The sequence below is a fragment of the Chinchilla lanigera genome, unplaced genomic scaffold (genome assembly GCF_000276665.1).
Source record: "Chinchilla lanigera isolate Chin_1 unplaced genomic scaffold, ChiLan1.0 scaffold00046, whole genome shotgun sequence".
In the NCBI taxonomy this organism is placed as follows: domain Eukaryota; kingdom Metazoa; phylum Chordata; class Mammalia; order Rodentia; family Chinchillidae; genus Chinchilla; species Chinchilla lanigera.
The window spans coordinates 4,926,131-4,942,190 of record NW_004955447.1 but is presented as its reverse complement, the minus strand read 5'-3'; the positions used below and the strand labels follow the sequence as shown (position 1 = coordinate 4,942,190).

At 38.9% G+C, this 16,060-nt stretch overlaps 1 protein-coding gene across 1 annotated transcript in view; it reads right to left on the bottom strand.

The window, feature by feature from the left end:
• LOC102010210 (transmembrane protease serine 11A) overlaps positions 1 to 16,060 on the bottom strand; it is a 50,561-nt gene that overhangs the window by 24,302 nt on the left and 10,199 nt on the right. The window contains exons 2-4 of the mRNA XM_005392828.1: positions 14,992 to 15,113; positions 13,231 to 13,349; positions 1,281 to 1,348 (exon numbers count right to left, since the gene is read on the bottom strand). Coding sequence (XP_005392885.1) covers positions 1,281 to 1,348; positions 13,231 to 13,349; positions 14,992 to 15,113 — 309 coding nt within the window. The remainder of the gene's footprint in view (positions 1 to 1,280; positions 1,349 to 13,230; positions 13,350 to 14,991; positions 15,114 to 16,060) is intronic.

Below are 16,060 nucleotides of genomic sequence, written 5' to 3'. Positions count from 1 at the left end.
TTCACCTGTGGAACTGAATTTTTAAATACTTTTAAAATAGAAAAATTGTTATTAGAAGTTCTTATAAAATTTAAATGAATATATATTTATCTACCATCTCTCTCTCTTTTTTTTTACAGTAGAATAGCTAAGCTACTGAATCTTTCAGCTACACAAGGAAATCATATCAATTCTGAGATATTTTAGCTGTTGCAGTCCATTTAGGTTCTGGGATATGAAGATATACACAATGACAATTCAATGTCAGATTGGTGTACAGATAACCTTGCATCACAGTAATTAACACTGGTCACCAGATAGACTTTCTCTGGATCCCTACTGGAATCATATAATGATAAGAGCTGTAAATCCACAGTAATTCTTAAAATTATGATAATGTTGTTGGAATGCTACAGTGAACCAGAATTTGAAAACAGAGGGCATGAAATCTAGAAAGTTTGAGCATTCCTATGCTTTTATATCTCCTGAATAATCCTGATAATATTAGAAAATCCTGATGGAAGTCATTAATTATCAGTAAAAATGTGAAGAACTTTAAATTCTAAGTAAATCTGCCAATAAGGCAGCAGTGGTCTGTTGGGAATAAAAGTGGTTGTCATTTCCTCCAAATAAGGCCATCTCTGAACATAGTCTTTTTCTTTAAGAAGATGAGTTCAGGCTCATACAGGCTCGTGGGTTTGTGTCTATGACATACGTGCTGTGCTATGTGATTTTTGAACTAATGTAACTGAAGCCTCTGAGCAATTGCTGCTGCTGATAGGAGTCTCCCCTCCCGCACAACCTAAAGAATACTTATTTCAGCAGGGACATCTTCTCGTTCAGGCATGCCTCTTGTCACCAGGGCTTCAGAACATGTACAATTTACGATCTCATTTTGTAGCCAGTTTTGCCTTCTTCATACTTTTGAAATGACATATCTGTTGAAAAGCATACATCTTTGCACATGCTGCTGCTTTTCCTGCAGGTGTGAGGTTTGGTAGATTGTAGGCCTGAATTCCAGGCCTCACAATCAGTTGATGGAGTTTAGTTGTGGTTGTGTGACTTGGTGTAACTGTCCCTTCGGGAGTTCAATATATCACTTTCCCCCAGCCTCAAATTACTGAATATTTTTTAAAATAAAAACTGGTGGTCAGCCCTGGGTCTGGAGACTGCAGTGGAGGTAATGGTGATGAGAATCCTAGCCAAGAGCCAAGTCCATAGAGAAACAATATGCAAGGGTCCCCTTGTCCTTGGTCCTCTGTCCTGCAGGGTCATTTCCACCTTTGCCCAAACATACTTACGTCAGTCTGACTACTTGATTCTTGATATAGTGCTTGTTTAGGGCAGAATCAATAAATATCTCATCCACCTGTTATTACAAAAAGAAAGAAATTGTGTATTAATGAGATGTTTTATAATAGGACCATATCACTAAATAGAAAAATGTTAATAGGAAATTTTTCAAAGGTGTAATACAATTGATTGTTAACCAGTACAGCACAACAGATTTTTTTGCTAAGTTAAAAACAAATTACACATTCTGGAGCTCCTGTCTCAGATTTTTGGTCTCACTGATTGAGTGAGCACGGAGGAACTCATATTTTAAAAAATCTCCTCGGATACTCCTGATGTCTGGTGCTCAGAGTGAAAGATGTCATCTGAGAATTTCACAGAGTGAGGCTCTGAGAAGGGAGGGGAACCCCGACTCCATCCTGAGCTGGATCCTCTTCTGCTGCTCATGAACGGGGCAACCTTGAAAAGCGTACTGAGCAAACTTGAGCCTGACTTGTAGAGCAAAGATACTGCTATGTTCCTCAGAAGGCTGGAAGGACCGAACACGTACAAAGGGCTGAGTATGTTTTTATGGGAAATCGCTGGTGGGTCTCAGCTCTCCCAGTGGCATCAAAAGTCTTAGCTTGTTTTGAGTATCTTTAAAGGAGTTCTAAGGCCCAAGGAGGAGGCATTAGGGATTTAGGAGAGAGGAAGATTTCTAAATTGTTGTTGATTGCGACGCCTATAGTAAATCAGCAAGAAAGAGTGAGGTAATGCTGCCATATCAGGTCAAAGTTAAAGTGCTTGGAGATGAGGCCCAGGAAGAAGAGGGAACGTAACTACTCTTGGACATCTGTGCAGTTTTAAAGTCGGGCACAGCTGAGCATGCTGCCATCTGTAACACCAGAGTTGTCCTTAAAGCACCCCTCATATCCACGTGGTGATAATAGTGTCATTAGAGTGCAGGTCTGGTGGCTCCTGTTGGAGAACAGACAAGCTGGATGTGAAAAGTAAACAAAGGAATGCTGAAGGAAGGGGAGGAAAACCAACTCTTATATGCAGAACACACACACGCACACACACACACACACACACAGGTCACTATTTCAGAGACCAAAGAACAAGTTATGACTTCTTTAGCTCTATCAGGAATTCATGGGTCTTTATAAGGAACCAAAATATTTATTATCTAGTTTAACCCTCACAATTACTCTGTCAAATAAGAATTATTTTGATTCCTGTTGTACTAAAAGAGGGTACTGAAACTCAGAGACATTTTGTGAACTTGCAGTCTGCATGAGGATGAGAATCAACTGAGACTTAAACGCAGGTCTTCTCTCTAAGGTCCGTGTCTCTGTCCACTCAATTTCACTGTCTCCTTGTTAGTGCGATTCAAATGTTATTTCAGTTTCTTTCCTTGAAAATATAGCAGTAGATTATTCAAATAATTGATTTAAAGATAACTTACATAATAATTATAGAGCTATTTGGTAACAGCCTTAAATATAAGATCTTGGGCAACATTTAAGAAATAAATAAATTTTTAGTACCCAAAATATACTTTCATCTGTGCTTAAATAAGGAAATCCAAAATTTGGTGGTTTAAATTTTCATGCTAGAAATTGTACTATTTTGCAAGATATGTTTTTCCCCAAGAGTAACATCGTTTTAATGATTTCTGGTCACCCTGTTCGCATCTAGAAGGGAAGTCCAAAACAGAAGCAACAGGAAACCGAGAGAAAAGGGAAGAAACGAGGTGAGCTTTAAAAAGAAGAAAAGTAAGCAGTAACTGGCTGTCGAAAGAGGTCTGGTTTGTAATTAGTGCCCGGGTAGGATCCACCCACAGTGGATTATTGGCGGTTTCTAACTTGTTGGCGATGGGGTAGGATTAAGGTTTTCATTCTGTGGACGATGGTGTGCATCTAGCACTGTGCCTGCTGGACAGCAGCTGAACCTGGCCTCAGTTCTATCCTCGAAAGGCTAGATTTTCTGGGGAGAGAGGAGCTGAAAGAGAAACATAAGCAGAATCTGTGTGATCATAATAACTGAGAAGCTTCTTCTTTCTAATTCAAATTTCAATACCTCTCTCTAAATCAACCTCATGAAGTAAGTCTGGGATTTGTCTTAATCAGGGGTCTTCAGGTACCTCTTGGAGGCCTTTGAGAAAGGGGGGACAGGAGCTGGTAAAAACGGGGTCTGTGCTAAGGAACAAACTGGATGGGGAAAACCGAAAACAAACAAACAAACAAAAAACGCAAATGTGAACTATTGCTGAGTGCATTTTATGTATAAATGAGCTTCCTTGAGACCCAGAAGTTGTGTTTCCCAGCATATTAAAGTTTACATCATCAAAACAGTGTCTTTTGCTGTCACTTTGGTGGCGTTCCAAATTCCCAGCGATTTTGGAGAAACTGTTCCAGTTCCCTTACAAAAATTCAAACCTGTAAGTCATTTTGCTATAGATTTATTGTTGTTTGCATCACCTTAGAGGCCTAGTGATGTACACATCGCTCCTACCTTGCACTCTGGGGCATTTGTAGAGCTTTACCTTGGGAGTTTGTTTCCTTAGCTCTAAACAAAGGACTCCCTTTGAGGGCAGTGCCTCTTTCTGCTGGATGGTTTTGAAATGCTGACAGCTGGACTGAGCCCAAGTCCTACAGGGCCACTGAAGGTTAGCTGGGTGTTTAATGAAAGCGTTAGGGAGAGGCTGACAACTCAAATAAACAAATAACACCCAGCCAGCAGCTGTCCTTCCCCAAGCAGCTGTTTTCCCAGGTTGCTGCCTTTCTCTCTCAGCTGCTTCCCGGCCCTTTTGTAACAGTCTCCGCGTTCCACCGCGGGTGTTTCCAGGCTGAGCCCGCAAACATCAGATTCCTACGCTACTGAAAACTGGCAGAGGGAAGATGAAACTCCAGAAGTTTCCACCATAACACCAGACGAGCTCCCGACAGCTGACAAGTCCGAAACATGCGTGAAAACTCCAGATCTGGTTGCTTTTTTCATAATTATGGTGAGAGTGCCACACGAAGGATGGGATAGAGGACACTTTCTAAAAGCAACCTTTATCTTTAACTCAGACTTTACCTGTGGTACCTTGCACTACCCTATTCTACTAGCTCTGCTTTTCTGAGCCACAGTTATCCTTCTCCACCCATTGCAGATAACACCTCCTAATAATCTGAGGATAATTCTGTGTCCTCAGATTAACCTCTCCTCCTCTGAGTTTTTCTTATCCTTCTTGTAGCTTCCACTCCGTAGCATAGTTACTTATGCAAATATGGCGTTTCCTTACTAACCTGCAAAGCTTTGGGTACAGAGACAGTGATTTACGTTTCCACATCTTACAGTACCAGCATGGTTCTTTGCATGTAACACACAGGCAGCAGGTTTCTGTTCAATGAATCAGTGAATAAAAGAAAACGAAGGTGTATTCACCAGAAAGCCTCACATTTGCCAGGAAACTTTTGCAATAGTTTTAAAGGTACTCTATATAAAAGCTGGTAGAGGAAAAAAAAAGAAAATTGCATGTGAGTTATTCAAAGGGAGTTTTTTCTTCTTGTGGCATTTTCCAGAGTTTGTTTCCTTGTGGAAAGCTCTTATGTCAGGAGGATACAATCTTCCAAAGAACAAGAATAACTACTGCTATTGTTTGCTGGCTGTGCACCAAGTATGAACTCTTTTGTCTTTGAGCTAATTTGCTTTTCACTCAGCCATCTGTACTGAACACTGTTATTATCCGCATTATGTGGATGAGGAAGAGACTTGCCCAAGTTGACAGAGTGAGCCACGGACCCAGGACTGGAGCCAAGTCCTCCAACTCCAGAGCCTCCTGGTGTCCTCCTGGCGCTGACCTCAGGTAAGCGCAAAGGGAGGTCCTCTTCAAAAGCTCCTACCCACAGCCAGGCCAGGAGAGCTGCCTAAGAGGACCAGAAACTGCAGAGCCAGCTCCAAAAATAAGGGCATCGTCTCAGTAGGCTTTACTGCAATCTGTTACAGTTGTCACTGAATGTATTTCAAACTCTAGTTATGTTGGATTGAAGAAGTCAAAGGTGAATTACTCTCCCAAGCCTGAAAAGAGGATGGCTAGCCTGAGGCCTGAGTGTTGGGTGCTGACCAGTGCCCCCTCAGCTCTGAGCCCTGTGCTGTGTCTGCCAGTGACAGGAGTGGGACCTGGTGTCATGTGAGGTCTGGGGATGTGGTGCCACGCAAGTGTGACTTTTGGATTACCCTGCGCCAGGGGGTCATGGAATCAGCAAACAGTGTGCGATATTTTGTGATGTTCTCCATTAGTCATTTCTTGATTACCCTTGCCCTTCTTTGCAGTCTCTTTGTGGAATGGCTGGAGGAAGCAGACATCTGCGACCAACTTTTAGCAATTTTCAATATATTGGGAAACCTTATATTGAGACTGGAAGACAGGTAAATCTGAGAATTAAAAGTTTGCAATTAAATATTGTAAGATATAAACTTTAAGCATGCCACAAAAATCTGCAAATTACCTTATAGAAAGAAAAAACATCCAATTTGGGTTTATTTAAGTTATACTAGAGATACTTGAAACTAGAATATTCTGGGAAAGTCATTGTTTTGAAGATTCATGTCCTGTCTAGGTTTGTTGCTCTTACATCTCTAAATTTGATTATTCTGCCTGAAGGACCACACACACACACACACACACACACACACACACACACACACAGGATGGAAAGAGAAAGAGAGACAGAGAGAGACAGAGAGAGGGAGAGACATTTCGCTTAGCCCCTCCTACAGTACGTACTGTGGTGCTATGTTTTCCGAGTAATGATTAATAATCTAAATTACCTGGAAGATCAAAGAGTGCTGCATTTATTCATTTCCCAAGTTTAGAGATGGCTCATACTGCTTTCTTTCTCAAAAAACTTCCCTCAAAAAGCATACTCTACCACATCTTTCCTCCAACTACAGTTCATTCATGCTGAATAAACATACACGAGCACATCCAGTCACTTCTTCGCTGTCTGTTAGGGTTGCTTCTACTGCTGCCTTCCCCATCAGAAGCTGATACCAGGAAATGAGGAAATCAGGAAGAAATTTTTGAAATTTCTGTTATCCTTACATAACAAGTAAATCCAATGTATTGCTTAAGAGAAAGTGATTTAGTTTAATACAGAGAATTTATGGTCTTTTGGATTTAAACATTATAGGAGCGAAAAATTCATACAGGCTTCATCTCAGCTGAGTCTTCCTGCCAAGGAGAACAATCGTGTTGAAAGAGCATGCGTCGGGAGCTACCCACAGGGCTGTGAACCTCTCCACTGTCATTGCAGCTGGGGACCTTAACTTCAGAAGCTTAGTTCTCTTATCTGTAAAGTGCAGATGATAAGACCTTCCCAGTACTGTTATACTGAAGACTAGACATAAAATACAAATATACAACAATTCACCTTTTCTGTCCGGGTTCACATTGAGCACTTTGAAGGCAGAGATGAGACATACATCATCCTTTAGTTAACTACAGAATCATCACACCCCTGAGCTTTCACAGAAGAACTCAACCACTTTCTGTAGCCCACTTGTCCAGCTCTGAACATGAAACTTCTTACTAATGTCTGCTTAGTATTTTTTTCTCCAAGCTTTCAAATTCAATCCTTTCTCGGAATGGAGCCTTAGCAACTCCGTGCACCAAACACTTCTCACTTCTTTCCTGTGCAAATTACAGGACACCTTCAACCTCTTTGCGGAATTAAAGCTCACCTTGACCCGGTTGTTTTGTCTCGGTACAGCTTCCTGCCCCAGCGTTCATCAGCACCAGATCTCCCACTTTAGCCGTTTATGGTGACAGTGGCACCTTGGTTCACCAACACTTCTGCTCGCAGTTTACAAACAGAAGCACTCGGAAAAGCATCGTTTTGGTTTGCAAACTTTGCATTGGGTACCAACATGACTGTGGCCATCTTTCCCACAAACAGGAGCATGGCCACTTTTTCCAAAATCACAGAAGAAATTAAGTGTGTGAACCTAGGTACCACTGCTTATCTTTTTGCATCCTTTTCTGTTTCAAAATTCCTTGTCTCTACAACTCTAAACGCATAACCTGAAAGATATTTTGAAGGTACTTTTGGCTTTGGTGTTCCTGAGAAGATAAAATTGCTTGGACATAGGAGGTTTTATTGCGGGTGGGGGGGGAATCTAGTGTAATTTCCAGCTGTTGCCGTTGTTAATGCTGATAATGATTCCCATCTCAGGTTAATAGAATAACTGAAAGAAAATAACAGATCAGGAGAATGTACTGAACCGGTATTTTGGGAGATGATGAACAGAAATAACACCGCACACATGATTCTTTGGAAGACAAGGGTCATGGGGGATGGAAGTATATTTGGAACATGTAATCTCAAATCAGAACACTTATTTTCACAAGCTAACTGTATCACTGACCAATTGTTACCTTGAGCAAACTAACCTTTCTGTACCTTGATTTAGGGGCAGTGGTGCTGCTTCAGATGGTTGTCATTGAAGATTAGATAAAATAGTACATACAAGGCTCTCATTGGGGTGGATGACACTTGATATATGGTTAGTTATCACCATTATTATGAGTGACAAGTTTATAATTATCATATTTGGGTGGTTTTTTTTTTTTTGTCTTTTTGAGACAGGGTTTCGCTATGCAGTTCAGGCTGGCCTTGAGCTCACTTTGTAGCCCAGTCTGGTCTCAAACTTGCAAGGAGCCTCCTGCCTCAGCCTCCCAAGTGCTGGGATTATAGGCGTGTACCACCACACCCAGCTATCATATCTGTAATGATCCTATGATTTCAAATATTTTTGGTCTTTCTGAAATTTATTCTTCAAGTGAATCTCTGCCTCTACCAGTGTTACTCATTCAGATTCATAAAATCTGAATAAAATAAACTAAAGCCATCAACCTGTTTGGCAGTATCACTGATTATAGAGTCCTCAGTTTAAAATGGTTCTACTGATGAATTTTTGAATTTACAATGATATGAAAGCCACACACACTCAATAGAAACCATAATTTTATTTTTGAATTTTATTCTTTTCTAGGAGCAGCAATATTCTGTATGATGCTTTTGTAATTCTGAGCAATGATACTCTACAATATACTATCTTTTAGTATTTTTTGATTGCAAATATTCAATAAACTATATGAAATATCTAATAATTATAAAAGAGGCTTTGTGTTGGATGAGTTTGCCCAACTGTAGGCTAATGGAAATTTCCTGAGCATGTTTAGGGTAGACCAGGGTAAGTTTAGACTAAGCTCTGAGGTTTTCAACTTATAATATTTTTAAATTTGCAGTGAGTTTATTGAGAAGTAATCTGGCCATAAACGGAGGAATCTCCTCCCTGGTGTCTGGTTATTGGTGTTTTCTCTGGGGATGCTCTGAGAGAAGAGCCATGTCTGCGCCTCTATCTCAGGGAAACTGGGTGGGTTTTAGCAGCATGTGAGCGTGATCTCATTTTTGGATCTCCTTTTGCATCCAAGTCGGTAAAGCCCGAACTATGAGGAAGAACAGGATATGCAACCTGTCTTTCCTGGCCACCTAGTTAGCATCCATACAGAAGAGAGAAAAATCTGGTTTTATTAGGATTTAGCAACAATAAACAGGAGTGGCTCAGGATGAGGCATGAACCCATCCTGTGTTTCTTTTAAAGTGAACTTGGTAGAAGGCGGGGAGAAAAGGGCACCTGCCTTATTGAAACAAGAGTGAAATAATATAAAGCTTTTCTTGGTCAGGGGAGTGCTTGGTGATCTTTCTGTTTGAAATTCTTTTGCACTTATTGTCCTCAACATACAATTTAACCCTTAATTATAATCATGTCACGCTGTTTGATTTCAAGCATGTTATTCATGTTGCTGCAAAGTGATTCAGACTGGGAGTCGAGAAATTCAATGGCTTTAATAATCATACCATATATTAAATTATGTAGTCAGTTGTATTTGAAAACTGGGTCACTCGATAGTGTCTAAAATTAACTTAGTTTGTTGCAAAGAAACATTAGTGTTACTGTTTCTTTTTTGTAAGAATCCTTTTCTAATTAATTAATTATTTATTTTTTTGGTACCAGGAATAGAATTCAGGACCTTATACTTGCCAGGCAGGCGCTTATGCCATTGAGCTATATCCCTGGCCCTATGAGATTCCTTTTGGTTTGTCTTTATTTATTTATTTACTTTTTTGGTTTTGGTTTTTCTCCGGTACCAGGAACCGAACTCATGGCCTTGCACTTGCCAGGCAGGCGCTTTGCCGCTGAGCTAAATCCCCAGCCCCTCCTTTTGGTTTGTCTTATACTCTGAGTAACTACTTTGAAGATAACAATATAAAGTGTGATAACTATTAGTATTCTCTTATTTGATTATAAACATTTGATTTTTTTCATAAAATAAACCAAATTTTTAAAAACCAGATCCTTACTTAATATGACATTCAAAGTTACGTTAAATGTACAATTCAAGGTACATTAAAGACAATATAAAAAGTAAAAATATAAAAGTAATAGAAAAAAAATACCTATTTTATGAATTACAAGGAGAAAAAGACTTCTTTAAAACCTTTGAAAATAATTATAAGGCAAAGAACTGAATATGTTTACTTTGGCATTATGAATTTCTGTTTTATGGTAAATATTATAAGACATGGATAAGTAAACTGTCTAAAGCAGTGCACTATTAATATCTTGAATATATACATAAGAAACTCCTACAAAGCAATTAAATAAAACAAAAGATGGTGAATGGGAAAACAAGTGAAGACTATACAGGTGATTTACAGAAACAAAAGTCTAAAAGGCTAGTAAATGTAGGTAATGATGCACAAACTAGCTCATTGGAAAAATGCAAATTCAATCATGAGTAAGATACTATTTTGTGCATATTACTAGGCTGTCAAATAATAGTAAGCAAGCAAAAAAAAAAGCCAAATACTACCAAATGCTGTGGACTGAATGCTTTTGTAATCTCCAGATTCATATTTTGAGATCCTGTCCCCCCAGGTGATAAAGGAGTTGCGGTCTGGGGATATAATTTGGTCATGAAGACAGGAAGGAGGTGTCCTATGGTCCAGGAAGTAGGCTTTACCAAACACCCAACCTGCTGGTGCCTTCTTCCAGGACTTCTGAGACTCCAGGACCATTCGAAATAAATGTTTGTTGTTCAAGTCACCCTCTTGTGATACCTTTGCTACAGCATCCAGAAAAGACAAATCACCCAGTGAGAAACTGAAATGGGTGAGCACAGTTGGTTCAACTATTCTGAAAAGCAATCCTGCACCACTTAGTCAGATGAAGTATCTGCATGTACAGTGACCCAGTAATTTGCTTCTGGAAGCACTTGCTTAGGGCCATAAAGGGATAAGTAGGAGTCTGCTTATGGCAGCATTTCTTGGGCTGGCAGGCATTTAATGCGGGTAGAATGTAGCTGATATAAACTATGACATATCATGTAGCAGTTAAGTAACAAATCAGAAGTACGCTTTTCAACATGGATAGATCTTTACACGGTAGTTCTGAGTAAAATAGAAGATGTAATAAAAATGATTTATACCCGGAGATAAGTTTAAAGCATGTGCACATAAAACAGAATATATTTTTGCAAGGATCAATATAAACAAAAGAATACTCATGAAACATTGCATGGTGCTTGTAGGGGCAGCAACAGCCTTAGTTATGCAGACAGTGGAAAAGAAAGGCATAAGGACATCCAGTGAAAGGCTTTGTGCATAGCCCTGATGGGAACATAGAATCCTATAACTCAGCTTTGACGCCTGAGGTACCTGCATTCCCAGCAACACGCACTTAACTGAAACTTAAACGTCTCCTTTCAGACACAATTTCTGTTCCGGATGCACCTTTAGGTTTCTCAATATTTCTTTTAAGACCCATGGCATCCCGGGCTATTTAATTAAGTGAAGACACATTTCTCAGTTAACTTAAAACAACAATGCTCTGTCTAAAACGGACGCAAAACAGATTCAGAGTTTCTCAATAAAGTAAACCATTTCTATTGATTCAGACAATTTATCTTTTAACTAAGGCAGGCTTTCTTTTGCTTTTTGTTTCTCTTTTCATTTTCTTTTCTCATGAGGAGGTTCTGGGGGCTCACTTAGGATAAGAGGCGTACAGGCGGCATAGGGATATACGCAGGAAGCATTCCTCAAGAACTGATCGCGAATGCCGTTTTCCAAGGCACTCTGGCTATTAAAGGATGTGAGGGTGTACATCAGTGAATAAACATTAACTCTTGGTCAACGCACGAGGGTAAAGACGGAAAGAAACACACAACTTCCTGTTAACTGAAAACAGAGGTTATAAGCCCAACCCGTGCTGTTATTGTAAGTATGTTGCAAGTGGGTATTCTGTGGCCAAGGAGCAGATCAGGACCTTGAAAAAATTACAACTGATCTGAGAGAGAAAGAAAACGATTTAGGAAACTTGTTTTGACTAAAATAAGGCCTTAAAATCTGTCTTTCTTTCTGTTTAAAATAACTTCACTTCTGTGCTTCCTCAAAGCTAATCTGGACTGTTTGTAAGTGAGGATTCGTGGGCGCCAGGGCAGAATATTAAGCAATTGCATGTGTTTGTTTTTCCTTTGGAAGGAAGGTCTACATTTTAGCTGTGACAAAGTTGTTAGCTTTTAACTTAAGCACTATATGATTACTCTTTTGTCTTTATAATATATTTGCAATATAAAATAAGTATTTTTGTCTTTTTGTATTTTAAAAGTACTCTAAATCTTAAAATGTGATGTTTTACCAAAAAAAATGGTCTCATAGATAACAAGTTCCGGTATAAGTAGGATTTTTTTTGGTTGTTTTGGGACTGGGTCTCTCTATGTAGTTCAGGCTGGCCTTGGATGCCCTATGTGGTCCAAGCTGGCCTCGAACTCACAGGGATGCTCATGCCTCAGCCTGCCAAGTGCTGGCATTACAGGCATGTACCATCACGCCAGCATGAAGTGGGCTTTTTTACTATGTAATTATTGTGCTGGATTTGGGGAAGTAGTGGGTTAGGGTATCTTAGACTCAATTCTCTCGTCTTTAAATGAGATGTCTGCTTCCACAATTTAGCTATTACAAGTTATGCTGCTATAAACATGGGTGCACATATATCACTGTGATGTTTTTAGTTCTTCTTGTCGTGGAAGCAACCCAAATGCCCATCAACTGAGGAATGGATAAAAAAGATGTGGTATTTTTATATAATGGAATATTACTCAGCTACAAAGAAAGATAAATGAGGCTTTTATAGATAAATGGATAAAACTAGAGACCATACTCATAAGTGTAATAAATCAGACCCACATGTGTAAATACTGTATTGTCTCACTAGTGTAAGAACTTGAAAAACTAAATAATAACTAAAAAGTACGATAGATATGAAAGGGAAAGAAATTGCTCAAAAGGAAAGATGAGAGAAAAAAGAAAAGAAAGAAGGGAAAATATGTATATATGTATACACAAGACAGCTAAGATAATTGTACTACTGATTTCTATTGCTTTATTGAAAGGAACAGTTAATGTTTAGTTGTTTGATCAATCTTACATGCCTATATTTGTTTAAGTGAGTAACCAATTTGAAGATAACAATATGTAACACAACAACCATTATTAATTTCCTATCTCTTTGTCTGAAATTCTGTATTGCTTCTATTATTTTGGTGTGGTTTTGTTTATGACTGTTTGTTAGTGTGTTTTCATTCTTTTATCTTTAAAATAAAAAAATAATAAATGAGATGCTGGAGTTCGGAAATGCTATGTATCAGAACCATCCATTTTTAGACAGACAAACTCCTTGTTCCTCTGTTTTCACTTATTCAGCTCATCAGCACTGATTTCACAGGTTTGGGAGGTCCTAGAACTCTGTAAGGTGATTTTATGAGAGCAGTCTGAAAAATCACATATTTGGATTTAAGGGAAATGATCCCCCAAATTCCTTCCACTTGCATTTTTTATGACAAAGAAGCATTTTTGTCCAACTTACCAAATTTTCACTCATCTCCTGTAGGTCCTTAAACTGGTATGTGCTCTTTTGTCCATTATTGCTGCTGGTGAGGAGATCTGAGATTGTAAAGGTGCCATGATAATATTCCGTTTTCTCACCTGTGAGGAGAACAGGAAGTAAAAGGTGATGTGATCTGGGTAAAGATTTCATGATCTAAGACATAATGGGGCCAATGTTAAGTCTTAACTATATACCGAACATTTTTATGATTGAGTTTCATAAAAACGTAGATGAACAAGGGACACCTTGGCTTTAAGTAACTTGCTCTGCGTTGTACAACTACAGGCGCCTGGGTAACATTTTGAGCCCTAACAGTCTGGCCCTGGAGCTTGGACTTTCAGCACTTCATTGCTCCTTGCTGAGTTGAAATCTAAAGACCAGCTAAAAGCAAAGGCAAATGAACGTCTTTGTAAATCTTGACTTGTAATGAGAGAACCCAGGCACATGTAAAAGATGCAAGACAGGAAAGGCTAGGGGGAAGTTCTCTGAGGTGGCGAGTGGGAATAGTGTGCAACATGGGTCAGTGCATCAGGCTCTGCTTGGCTATGAGGCAAGGCTGGAAAAGAGAGCAGCGGAGGTCCCTGCGGGATCTGGAGCTCTTAGCGGTGACACTCAGGAGGAAAAGAGGCACACAGTGAGCTGAGAACGGAGAGCAGAGCCACCATGAAGCAAGCTGGGCCCTGGGCCTTAGGCAGCTTGGTTGGAAGAAGTGGCTTTCTTGATTACGCAGCAAAGCAGTAGGAGCCACAGGATGAGGATCTTCTAAACTAAACGTCTCTGGACCTTATAATGCTATTTTTGTCCCAATAAATCTTTCCCACCATCAAATTTTATTCTTATAGTAAAAGGAGTTTTTTTTTTTTTTACAATGACATGAACTGGTCTGAGTATCTCTTGCCATTGGTGTAAACTATAGGTGAGGCTGTCTTATGGAGCCCAGGAATATAGCCTTGAATTCTGTTCCCCTCCTAAAACAGGGATCAGTCGCTCACTTACGAAGTCTGTGGAGGATGACAACATGTAAGATTCCGGTAAGCAGCCTGAGCTAGTCATTTTAATACATGTATCCACACAAGAATGACATTGTGAGGGGTTTGTCCAAAAATGCAAGTGGTTTGTACTCTGCACAAACATACGAATTATCAAAAGGGAGAATTTCAAAATGCATTATTCATGTAATTATAAATATATTAGGAAATAAAATATAATACTGAATATTGTTTTGGAAAGAGTAAAGTATTTTTTCTCTAAAAAAGTGATACTGAGGTGTTGCATTTATTGCTTGTCCATCATTTTGAAATTCACTAGACTTGCTTTTCTTTTGTCCTAGAAATGCTGCTAAAAGACCTAGAATTGGTTTTCAAGGGCCACTTTTAATAACTAATTTTTTAGTTTTTTTATTTCAATATATAACAAGTGATAAGACTTTTTTACTACAAATTCTACTAGTAAATTTTAGACAATGACTATTTTCAATATTTGATGTAGATTCTTAAAAGAATACTAGATTTGGATCCCTATGGAGATAGGAAATATTCTGCTTTGCTTAATGCAATACTCTGAGTACTCAGAAAAGTATTTGTATATGATAGAAATTTTGTGGTGAAATGACAGAATATAGGATAAAATTTTCTGAATGGAGCCAGTCACAAGTAAGAGTACATTTTCTTCTACATGTGTGAAAATGAAGCTTTGGGGAAAAATAACATCAAACCGAGTAAAACGCCTCATTTTACCTACCAGAGATTAAGAAGCGAGCCAGGAGACCAAGGGTCACCCCCACCAGGATCAGTGACAACAGAATGGGAAGGGCAATCATCCACGGCTTCAGGGCTCGGTTTGGGGGTGCAAATCCTCCTGTCCTGCACAAAACAAAGCCCTTGGGTTACTCTCACATTTTAATAGTTACAGACTTTTCTGATTTTCCTTGGATAAATCCTTGTTGTAGCTTACTTTTCACAATTTTAACATTTGTCTTCCATTTCAGCTGGGGTCATCTTTACATGAAGAGAGGTGTTGAAAAGGTTAGGTTCTTGGAAAGGTAACCTTGCTCCTGATTCCTATTTCCAGGACTATTTGGTGACCCACCTTTTGTGGTCCTGGCCTGGTTGCCCTTAACAGTGGATCCCAAGGTAGCACAGTTGCTTGAAAAAGCACTATTCCCCCACTTCTCCAGTGATTTGTACAGAGTGATTTCAGATATACTTCATCATTTACTCTGTTTTAAATCTTTTTTTTCTTTTGTTTCTTTCTTTTTAAAATCTTTTTCTTTTTCTTCTGTTTCTTTCTTTTTTGTCTTTTTGAGACAGGGTTTCACTATGCAGTTCAGGTCAGCCTTGAACTCATTGTGTAGCCCAGGCTGGCCTCAAACTCACAGCAATCCTCTTGCCTCAGCTTCCCAAGTGCTAAAACACATCTAGCTGTTTTAAATCTTCATTGTGAAAAGTTTCAGACACGGATTATGAGAATAGTTTTAACATCATATGTTCATCCAATCATTAAATTTTGCTATATTTAGTTCTTTTTTATTGCTGCTTTATACTTTGAATTAAGATATCATGACTTTTCACCAAAGCATTATTAATTAGGATGTTTCCAAAATATCCAGTATATTGTTAACACTCCTAAAGATTAGTAATTTTCCAATATTTTCTAGTACTCAGCCTATCTTCAAATTTGCTTTATGTTCCTCATTATTTTTATAGATGGGTTGTATAAACCAAAGCATAATCAAAGACCATGTCTTTTTAAGACTCTTTTAATCTAAAAGAATACTAATTCTTTTAAAATTTTTAATAACTCTTGATTG